The 12,151-nt window shown below is 32.2% G+C and overlaps 1 protein-coding gene across 1 annotated transcript; it reads left to right on the top strand.

Annotated features, from left to right (window-relative positions):
* Positions 1-1,055: 1,055 nt before the first annotated feature.
* On the top strand, positions 1,056-10,284 carry LOC132758464 (ribosomal protein S6 kinase beta-1-like; the record flags this gene model as incomplete). Its single annotated transcript, XM_060750139.1, is given in 9 exon segments — positions 1,056-1,116; positions 6,020-6,092; positions 6,463-6,596; positions 7,250-7,350; positions 7,931-8,021; positions 8,355-8,445; positions 8,754-8,795; positions 9,418-9,483; positions 10,222-10,284. Coding segments are annotated over 9 exon segments (678 nt in total), but the record flags the coding sequence as incomplete, so codon positions are not given.
* Positions 10,285-12,151: the final 1,867 nt, after the last annotated feature.

The following is a 12,151-nucleotide window of genomic DNA, read 5'->3' as shown; positions in this document are numbered from 1 at the left end:
AAAAAATTTCCCAATTTAATGTGAGTAAATGTAAAAGGGGGAAATTTGTTCTTCGCATTCTTTTTACTTTTGAATTTGCCCGGGACATAACCGGGAAATCATAAAATATATCAAAAAACTTTTGGGTTATAATCACATTGATTGAAGTGCAGGCAAAAAGTAACCTCCTTGCTAATTTTAAATTTATTGCCTTTAAATTTTTTCCAAAGGGCCATAATTTAAAAATACAAGGGGTTTACTTCCGTGCCAAAACTATTCGGGAGCCACCGGGCCCAAACCGGGCTTTTTATTATTATTAGTTTTAACAATCATCGATCAAATGCTTTTAATTTTTGGTTTTTTTCACCCTTTTATATTAAAATAACCTTTGACCTTACAAAGTATTGTTTCTATCTTTGCCTCAGAAATAATTAAAAACCCGGGTGAAGCGTAGCAAGGGTTGCTGGTCACATCTATGCTAAAGAGTGACTTCACCCACATTTGACTGAGTTTGATTCAGGAAAAGAAACACTTCATTACCTCAATTGCTACTTTTTGAATCGTAACCCACCTGATCCAACATTGCTTGTATAAATTAAAAGGCTACTTTCATCATTTAAATTTTTTTAGCATCAAGTCTTAGATTCTTAAATTGTAATTTTATCATTTAAAAATCTTTCACCCTGAAGAAAAGATTTTAGTTCATGAGTCTTACATGTTCCTGCGGGGCATTGCAACTATGGGACATAAAGACTTACGCATATAAAAATGCGTCAATGAATAAAAAAGCGTCAAAGATCCCAATTTAATAATCTTGTTATTTACATAGTACATTGTATGAATTCGTTTTTTCCTGGACAAGTATAGAACTCTTAAAGATTCTCAGAGGCAATTGATAGAAGTTGGCCACTTGTTGAGGAATTGGTCATTATTGGTACGTAATCCAGGAATGCCTTTTAGGTGATTGACTGTGAGGTATGACCAAAAAAATGTGATAAAATTGGTGTAAAAGCCAGAAAAGAAACACAAATAAACTTGAGCATTGATCTCCTTGGTCTTCTGTATTTCAGGTTTTCCAAGTGCGAAAAGTCGCTGGACAAGGGAAAGGGAAATATTTGCCATGAAGGTTTTGAAAAAAAGGTACCATGATTATAGAATACACCTATTGTTTCATTTTTAGCTCGACTTTTTTTTTTGAAAAAAAAAATAGAGGTATTGCTACAGTCAGGTCGGCGTTGCCGTTGCCGTTGCCGTTGCCGTCCGAAACTTGTACCTGGGACCCATAACTTTTTTTATTTTTTTGTGTAACTTGTCTTTCATACTTGGCCCAACACATACCCTTGGGACAAGACCTTTCAGTAGACCACACTAACCTTGACCTCATACCATAATGACCTTGACCTTCAAGGTTAAAAGTCCAATTTTTGCTTGTTCATGCTGTTATTGGCTGTAACTTTGTTATTTTTGAATGGATTGTCTTCAAACTTGAACATAATAATCTTTTAAGGATATCCCTTAAAAATAACCAGCCAGACCTTGACCTTCACTCATAAATGACCTTGACTTTGAAGGTCAAATTATTGAAATTTTTCATTTTTTGGCTTTTATTGGCTGTAAGTTTGTTATTTTTGAATGGATTTGTCCCTGAAACTTGAACATAAATAATCTTCAAAGATTACTGTTAAAGATATACCGGAAGACCTTGACCTTCACACATTAATGACATTGTCTTTTGAAGGTCAAATTATTGAAATTTTCATTGTTTTGGCGGTCACTGACTGTAACTTTGCTATTATTGAAGGGATCAACTCATATTATTAGAGAACATTCTTAAGGACCAGACCTTGTTGTTTATCAAAACCCAACTTTGCTTGGGCTCTTAAATGACCTTGACCTTGAAGGTTAAATTACTGAATTTTCTCAGATTTGTGCAGTAAATGACCATATTTAAATATTTATTGGTGTGTGTGTGTCTATATATATATATTTTTATACAACAAACAACAACAATAACTAAAATTGTGTCATTGTTTCTATTTATAGAATTGCGTCATTGTTTCTATTCATAGAATTGCGTCATTGTTTCTATTTAGAGAAATTGGGTCATTGTTTTTTTTGGGTTTTTTTTTATAGAAATGCGTCATTGTTTCTATTTTTAGAGATTGCATCATTTTTTCTATTTTTAGAAATTGCATCATAATTTCTATTTTTAGAAATTGCATCTTTTTTTCTATTTTTAGATATTGCGTCATAATTTTCTATTTTTAGTATTTTTAGAGATTGCAATCATTTTTTCTATTTTTAGAAATTGTGTCATAATTTCTATTTTTAGAAATTGCGTCATAATTTCTATTTTAGAAATTGCGTCATTGGTGCTATTTTTAGATATTTGCGTCATTTTTTCTATTTTTAGAAATTGCGTCATAATTTCTATTTTTAGTATTTTTAGAGATTGCATCATTTTTTCTATTTTTAGAAATTGCGTCAATAATTTCTATTTTTAGAAATTGCATCATTGGTGCTATTTTTAGAAACTGTGTCATAATTTCTATTTTTATAAATTGCGTAGTAATTTCTATTTTTAGAAATTGCGTCATTGGTGCTTTTTTTAGATATTGCGTCATTTTTTCTATTTTTTAGAAATTGTGTCATAATTTCTATTTTTAGTATTTTTAGAGATTGCATCATTTTTGCTATTTTTAAGAAATTGCGTCATAATTTCTGTTTTTAGAAATTGCATCATTGGCTGCTATTTTTAGAATTTGCGTCATTGTTGCTATTTTTTTAACCAGGTTTTCCGAAGGAAAAAACTGGTTATTAGATTGAGGTATGTCGGCGGGCGGATGGGCGGGCGGACGGGCGGGCGGGCGGGCGGGCGTAACAATTTCTTCTGTGCGCAACTCCTCCTACATTTCTCAACGGATTTTGACCAAACTTTCACAGAAGCTTTGTCATCAAGTGCCCTGGCGGCATATTGTCGGGGTTTTGCGATTAGATAATATTTGACCTAATTATGGCCCTTTGTTTTTTTTCTTATATAAAATATATAGTGAACAATTTCTTCTGTGCGCAACTCCTCCTACATTTCTCAACGGATTTTGACCAAACTTTCTCAGAAGCTTTGTCATCAAGTGCCCTGATACATATTGCCAGGGTTTTGCAATTGGTATAATATTTGACCTAATTATGGCCCTTTGTTTTTTTTCCTTATATAGAAATATATAGTGAACAATTTCTTCTGTGCGCAACTCCTCCTACATTTCTCAACGGATTTTGACCAAACTTTCTTAGAAGCTTTGTTATCAAGTGCCTGGCACATATTGTCGGGGTTTTGTGATTGGATAATATTTGACCGAATTATGGCCCTTTGTATATTTTTTCTTATACAAAATATATAGAGAACAATTTCTTCTGTGCTCAACTCCTCCTACATTTCTCAACGGATTTTGACCAAACTTTCTTAGAAGCTTTGTTTTCAAAGTGCCTGGCACATATTGTCGGGGTTTTTGTGATTGGATAATATTTGACCGAATTATGGCCCTTTTATATATTTTTTCCTTATACTAAACAATTTCTACAGTGCGCAACTTCTCCTACATTTCTCAATGGATTTTGACCAAACTTTCACAGAAGCTTTGTCATCAAGTGCCCTGGCGCTCACTAAATTCCCATGTTTCTTCCAAGACATCATTCAAGTATTTTTTTAAAATTGTGAACATACTTTTCTTGATATCGCACAAATCACCACACGCCAATATTGTTGACAAAAGAAAATGACAAGAGACGCAAAAATGCAAAAATTAAGCAAAAATAAAGTACTGTTTACCTTTCTAAAACATTTGGGAAAAAAAGGCGAATAGACAACATAAAATTTCTCAATCATTTTTGTTTGAGGAATATTAAAAAAGCCATAATTCCTCCTAAAAGTTCAATTCAAAACAAATGCCCCTTCATGACAAAGCTTCTTTGAAATATTTTGCTGAAAACCTGGTTGCATCGCATTGCGATGTTCCTTGTTAGAAAATGCGTCATTGTTTCTAATTTTAGAGATTGTGTCATTTTTTCTTTTTTTAGATATTGCGTCATTTTTTCTATTTTTAGAAATTGCGTCATAATTTCTATTTTTAGTATTTTTAGAGATTGCATCATTTTTGCTATTTTTAGAAATTGCGTCATAATTTCTGTTTTTAGAAATTGCATCATTGGTGCTATTTTTAGAATTTGCGTCATTGTTGCTATTTTTAGAAAAATGCGTCATTGTTTCTAATTTTAGAGATTGTGTGTCATTTTTTCTATTTTTTAGAAATTGCGTCATAATTTCTATTTCTAGAAATTGCGTCATAATTTCTATTTTTAGAAATTGCGTCATTTTTTCTATTTTTAGAAATTGCGTCATAATTTCTATTTTTAGAAATTGCGTCATAATTTCTATTTTTAGAAATTGCGTCATTGGTGCTATTTTTAGAAATTGCGTCATAATTTCTATTTTTAGAAATTGGCGTCATTTTTTCTATTTTTAGAAATTGCGTCATAATTTCTATTTTTAGAAAATTGCGTTATTTTTTCTATTTTTAGAAATTGCGTCATTGGTGCTATTTTTAGAAATTGCGTCATAATTTCTATTTTTAGAAATTGCGTCATTTTTTCTATTTTTAGAAATTGCGTTATTGGTGCTATTTTTAGAAATTGCGTCATTGGTGCTATTTTTAGAAATTGCCTCATTGGTGCTATTTTTAGAAATTGCGTCATTGGTGCTATTTTTAGAAATTGCGTCATTTTTTCCTATTTTTTTAGAAATTGCGTCATTGGTGCTATTTTTAGAAATTGCGTCATTTTTTCTATTTTTAGAAATTGCGTCATAATTTCTATTTTTGAAATTGCGTCATTTTTTTCTATTTTTAGAAATTGCGTCATTGGTGCTATTTTTAGAAATTGCGTCATTTTTTAGAATTGCGTCATAATTTCTATTTTTAGAAATTGCGTCATAATTTCTATTTTTAGAAATTGCGTCATTGGTGCTATTTTTAGAAATTGCGTCATTTTTTCTACTTTTAGAAATTGCGTCATAATTTCTATTTTTAGATATTGCGTCATAATTTCTATTTTAGTATATCTAGAAATTGCGTCATTTTTTTCTTTTTTTTAGAAATTGCTTCATTTTTTCTATTTTTAGAAATTGCGTCAATTTTTCTATTTTTAGAAATTGCATCATTGTTGCTATTTTTAGAAATTGCATCACTTTTTTATTTTTAGAAATTATGTCATTTTTTGTATTTTTTAGAAATTGCGTCATTTTTTCTATATTGAGAAATTGCGTCATGTTGCTATTTTAAGAAATTGCGTACTGTTGCTATTTTTAGAAATATGCTTAATGTTTCTATTCATATATATACAAAATATATAAAGAAAACTAATGTGACAAGACAGACAAACTAAATTTATAAAAAGGAAACGTTAATATATGTTCAAACCTTTCTATGTTTGCGTTTAGAAAAAGTAAAAAGTCGAGCGTTGCCCCCGCCCGGCGGTGGCTCTTGTTATGATAATTACAAACTAAATTTATCATAATTATTATTATCTAGATATATTTATGAACGTTCAAAACGTATATAAAGTTATGTGCCTATGTATATCTATGCTTTTCTGTATCAGTATAGTTTTAATGTCGTCACATGCCCTTGACTCGGTAGGTGTGACTTATAACTTTACTTACTGATTCAATAATTTAATTAATATATCTTCCAATAATTTGAGAAAAAAGGAGACTTTGGAGTATGGTTCTACAGTTATGTGAAATCATACTTGTAACAATAAATATAGATGCACAGTTGAATATCTACACCCCTTGTGAAGAGTCTTGTTTTGTAAGGTAGCCATCTTTATCCATGAACCTTTGCTTATCATTCTATTTATTAAAAATTTTACCCATGAACCTTTGCTTATCCTTTTCTTTATTAAAAACTTTGTCAGGATGGTTAAGACATATTTATTTCCTGTTTTCATGTCTTATGTACGTAAATCATACATTATTTCAATTGCAGGCCACAATAGCTAGAAATGCCAAAGACACAGCTCACACTAAAGCAGAAAGAAATATTCTAGAATGTGTAAAGGTATTTGCATGAGCTTTTGCCGTTTTTGTCAAAGTTATCATTACACTTGTAAAGTTGGGTGCATTTTATTTTTAAAACAATAGTTACAGGTTCACAGAAGGAAAATGTGCAATTGTTTCTATATAAATCACTAGAAAATAGCTATAAAATAAAGTACAATGAAATTATGACATGAAATAGTAAAAAAATGCTGCACAATTCATGAAAATAGCTTAGAAATAAAATATAGGGAAATAGCTTTGTGGTAAAATGTGAAACAAATAGTTATGAAATAAGAAAAAGTAGCTATGAAGTTCATGAAAATAGCTATGAAAAATGTAAAACAAACTAAGAAATAAATGTAATGTATATTATTTCTCCTTTTTTGCAGCATCCATTCATAGTAGATCTGATATATGCATTTCAAACGGGTGGTAAATTATACCTGATCCTAGAGTACCTGCCGGGTGGGGAATTATTTATGCAGCTCGAACGAGAAGGAATCTTCATGGAAGATACAGCATGGTAAGTTGATACTGTCACAGTACTGAACTGTTCACTAATTAGGGGAGCTTGTATGTAAGCTTGGTCAATAGAGCTGTGGTTTGGCATACCGAGGATTCCCGGTTTGAGTCTCGGTCAGTCTGCACATTTTTCTCACCCTGTGACAGATCTATGTATATACAAAACTTAATGTTCTGTATAAATACGGGAATTTAGAATGTTTGTTTTCATATTCTGTTTTGGAAAAAATGAGACTGTGTAGTGATGACTTTTAAAGGATAATTGGTTTATTTTAATACTTTTATCATCATATTTCTACATTATTCCTATTGTAGTATCAGATTTTTTTTAAACATAGTTTTGACACATCAAAGATTGTTGAAGTTGTTTTAAAGTGTCATCCATTCTAAATTATTACTGTATTTGTTCGCATTTACTTGATAATATGTCTACTGTAAGCTGTTCTGTTAAGGTTTGTATATTGATGCTATTTATAGAATGGAAATGCATTTGTTTATGTAACTCTTCTATTTCTGGGTATTTGTTGTAACACATTCCAGTTATGATTGGAAAAAAAATTCTAAATTCACTATCAATAACATACTTTTAACAATGTTGTCTCTAATTGAATTTTTATTATTTTATTGCTAAAATGTTTTATTTTACAATTTCAGTTTCTACTTATCAGAAATAACTTTAGCCATAGAGCACTTACACCATGCTGGTATAGTTTACAGAGATCTAAAACCAGAAAATATATTACTCGACCTTCAGGGTAAGTTAAGCAGCCTTTCCTTGGAATATTTCTGAAACACATCTTGGATAAGTGCTGATTTGCACCTCTCTTAAAATGTTATACAAATATAAAGAAAAATCATGAGATATATTTTACCTTTCAATGTTTCCATTACTTTCTACCCATTGTTGTAAATATACTTAGAACAGGAGTTTCAAGGGACTGTCTGGGACATTCAATAATAGTGGTAAAATTCCTGGTTTAGTCGGGTGGCTTGCACCATTTCTTGCTCCAAATAAATATTAGTTCATGCTTAGTGAACAAAAATAATACCCCACTAAGAATACAAGTTAACATGTTTATATAATATGCATGTTAGGCATCTGTCTTGAAGTGGCTTATGTTGCTGACTTTAAATTACTTAGCAAGGAAGTTGGTAGTGTAGAGTGTTAGCTATGCCTTAGAAGTGTATCTTGTGCCAGCAAAAAGGCTTGACTTTCACTCTTTGACCTTTACAACTCGAAGAAGTTAAAGGCTGTACACCTAACCAATAGAACAGAGGTATATACTATACATGTACATGTATAAGCAATATATTGCAGTGTGAATGTTTTTTCAGGTCATGTAAAGCTGACAGATTTTGGATTATGTAAGGAATCCATCAATGAAGGCGCAGTCACTCACACATTTTGCGGGACCATTGAATATATGTAAGTTATTTTAGATCGCATCCTTCAAAATATTTTGTACATTAATTTACAAGTTCTTTTGGCCGCTTTTTATAGCTGCCATCTTCATTCCTCTAGTGACAGTCACACTAAAATGTTTTAAATATGATCACTTAATTGAATATTGATTGAAATACAAGGTGTCATTATAGATAACGAATATCCGTAACTGAATTCCATTTTCTTTTAGTATGATTGTTATAAGGCTTGCCTGTTTTGTTTTTGGGCAGATGTAATTTTGTTTTAGGACAATTGTTGTAATGTTTACCTATTTTGATTTAGGGCAATTGTCATGTTTCCCTTCTTTTGTTTTAGGGCACCAGAAATTTTGACCAGAACGGGACATGGTAAAGCAGTGGATTGGTGGAGCTTAGGTGCTCTAATGTATGACATGTTGACTGGAGCTGTAAGTTTTAGTTTTAAAGGTTAACTAATCTAAGAATTAGATAAGCTATCCTACTCACCATTATGTTGACATCTTCTCAGCATCATACTTTTGGCTCTCCTTTTTATACCATTCCATTTTTTTCATTTAACCAATTGAGGTATAACTATGAATCTTGAAATACTGTATTATGACCATCACGTGCACATGTAGGCAAGAGTACAGGCAAACTTGTGCCTACCACAGGCCTAAATAAGCCTCTTGTTCTAGTTATCACTGGAAATTTAAAGGAGAATGTTTTGAAATTTTTGTTGCTTTTTCTTTTTCAGCCACCATTCACTGGAGAAAATAGAAAGAAAACTATAGATAAGGTATGTTGAAAAAATATTCAAAGCTTTCAATTTATTGCCCTTTTGAGATAGGTTATATGTCAGAGGAAGATAGCATTTCTACCAAAAAAACATTAATATGTGTGAATAGATGTCAGTATTGTATTTGAACACTTGAAAATATATAAATGAAACGTCAAAAGGTCTATGACACCAGTCAGCTGAACAACAGTTTTTGGAGCCCATGACATTATCTGTCCCCAAATAATGTCCTTGCCCTTGCCCCTGCAGGGATGTAGGCATATAAATTAGTTTTGTCTGCTATAAAACGGGTCTAGCTTAAAAATAAAAAAAACAATTGGGCTGAGTGATTAAGGTCGTAGACTTCAAACCACTTGCCCTTCACTGCTGTGGGATCCATTTCCATCAGGGACTTGGAGTCATCATGTGAGAAAGCTATCCAGCTAGCTTACAGAACATTGGTGGTTCTACTCAGGTGCCCAGACACATGGATAGGCTCCTGAGGTCTTCCTCCATCAGTTAGGCTGGAAAAAAGTCATAGTTATGACATTTACTATGTTGGTGCGACATAAAATTCAACAAAAAAAAGAACCAATAAGATTTCTTATTTACGCTTTCTCAATCTTATAATTACATGTTTCAGGTTTTAAAAGCCAAGCTTAGTTTACCTCCATATTTAACAAATGAAGCTCGGGGACTAATTAAAAGGGTAAGTATTAAATGAAATTATAATACTTTGATTGTACAGTATTCTGAACCTCATTTTACTTGATGAAAAGAACAAGAGTTATGTTGAAATATTTCTTAATGTTTTGTGACTGTTTGGTTAAGGTCTCAGCTTTAAATCATTTGCCCCTCACTACTGTGGGTTGGAATCCTGTTGTGTAGTTTGCTTTGTTTCATGAGAGGAAGCTGTTCGGCCAGCATACGGACGGTGTTCTTTGGTGTCCTGATGTTTGAAATAATGCTTTTGAGGCACCAAACGTCCTATTCGACCAGTAAAGCTGGAAAGTCACCAGATGACTGTACCAGTGTTTATGTAACTTTAAATCTAACAAAACTTATTATGCCATTCAGCATAACTGCTTTTACTTAATTACAGTAAAATCCCGATAAGCTCCAGTCTGACCAGACCTTGAAAATATCATATTAAATTTTGCTAAATTTGCAAAATTACAATTTTTCAATTTTTGCACAAAAAATCTTCTTGCATATAAATTTAACAGAGCTGAAAGTAGAAATTTGTTAATAATTTTAACTCTTAAATTAATTTGAAATGTTGATTTGATGAAATTTTGACCTTTGGGGAAAATAGATGAATTGCTTTATTTGTAGCTTTAATACAATATTGTCTTTTGTACTGTACAATGCCATTTCATATGTAACTTCATAAAAGTAGACATTTTATCAAAATTATTGTTCAGGAATGATATGAATTCTATTGCAGTTATTACGCAAAAATCCACAAGAAAGATTAGGTGGCGGAAAAGATGATGCAAATCCTATTAAAGTGAGTAAAATAAATGTTATTTACAAAAGATGATGTCATTACTAGCTTGGCTTATTGTTTAATTGTTGGCTTTCCTTCTCACCATGGCTTGGATGTTGCCGTAGCATTACAGATTTTGCAAGCAACTTTTGTATCTTAACATCTTGTGTTCAATTTTTATCCCCCGCCGATGGAATCTGTCCGTCCGAATTTCGTTTCCGGAGTAGTTCTCTGCAACTACTGGCTGAATTCAACGAAACTTTATGGGAATCATCAATATCAAGAGGAGATGCGCATATCGTCAGCTTGTTCCGGTCAGACCCTTTAACTCAGAGTTATGGCCCTTGATAAGTTATGTAAAATGCATATAGAGTAAAATTTTGTTTCCGGAGTAGTTCTCTGCAACTACTGGCTGGAATTCAACGAAACTTTAGGGGAATCATCAATATCAAGAGGAGATGCACATATCGTCGGCTTGTTCCGGTCAGACACTTTAACTCAGAGTTATGGCCCTTGATTAGTTATGCAATATGCATATGGAGTAAAAATCGTTTCCGGTGTAGTTCTCTGCAACTACTGGCTGGAATTCAACGAAACTTTATGGGAATCATCAATATCAAGAGGAGATGCGCATATCGTCAGCTTGTTCCGGTCAGACCCTTTAACTCAGAGTTATGGCCCTTGATTAGTTATGCAATATGCATATGGAGTAAAAATCGTTTCCGGAGTAGTTCTCTGCAACTACTGGCTGGAATTCAACGAAACTTTATGGGAATCATCAATATCAAGAGGAGATGCGCATATCGTCGGCTTGTTCCGGTCAGACACTTTAACTCAGAGTTATGGCCCTTGATTAGTTATGTAGTATGCATATAGAGTAAAAATCGTTTCCGCACTACTTTTCTGCAACTACTGGCTGGAATTCAACGAAACTTTATGGGAACCTTCAATACCAAGAGGAGATGCGCATATCGTCGGCTTGTTCCTGTCAGACACTTTAACTCAGAGTTATGGCCCTTAATTAGATATGCAGTATCCATATAGAAAAATATTTGTTTCCTCGCTACTTCTCTGCTACTACTCGCTGGAATTCAATGAAACTTTATGGGATACTAAGAGGAGATATGCATATAGTCGCCTTGTTCCAGTCAGATACTTATAACTCAGATTTATGGCCCTTGATTAGTTATGTAGTATGCATACATCTCATTGGCATTTCCAGATTTTACTATTTAACACAAAGTTATGGCCCTGTTATTGCCCTAAATATTTATCAAGTACAAAGAATATTACTGTTTATGCCATGATTAATATATAAATAAAGCCTTATGTCTTCAGTTGTTGTGTTAATAATAACCAGTACTCGGCGGGGGATAAAAATTCAACGAATTTGCTTTGTTAAACAACTTAAAGGATTTATTGTAAACTACTGAAAGTGTTCTTTGTTTAAATGCTGAAGGTGTTTCCTTGAAATTCACACATATCTTCTAGATCATAATTCTTTTAACTGAATCAGAATTAAAACAAACATAAATGCAGATATTTTGATTGTTTTCTTTAAGAAATAATATAAACAAAAATTCCAGATACAGGTTATTGTTTAATACCTTCAAATAATTCATGGGTAAGATGATATCAGCAAATAGTTAATCAAATAAAATAATGCAAATTATTGCACACAATAGTGCACATGTATAGTCATGAAACTGTCCTTTTACCAGTCTGCCTTTTACTTCCTTGTAATGTGCAATGTTCAAAATATTCAATTTGTTATTCATTACATTGTTTGATTTAAACGCAATCATAATTATTGTCAATGATTAACCACAAGAAACTTCAAAGGCTGTCATCTTATGTATATATACATGCTAATAAATCCTGGTGTATA

The sequence above is a fragment of the Ruditapes philippinarum genome, unplaced genomic scaffold (assembly GCF_026571515.1).
Source record: "Ruditapes philippinarum isolate M1 unplaced genomic scaffold, ASM2657151v2 ctg20791_1_1_1_1, whole genome shotgun sequence".
Classification (NCBI taxonomy): domain Eukaryota; kingdom Metazoa; phylum Mollusca; class Bivalvia; order Venerida; family Veneridae; genus Ruditapes; species Ruditapes philippinarum.
The sequence above is the reverse complement of the archived record's forward strand: the minus strand, read 5'-3'. Positions and strand labels throughout refer to the sequence as shown.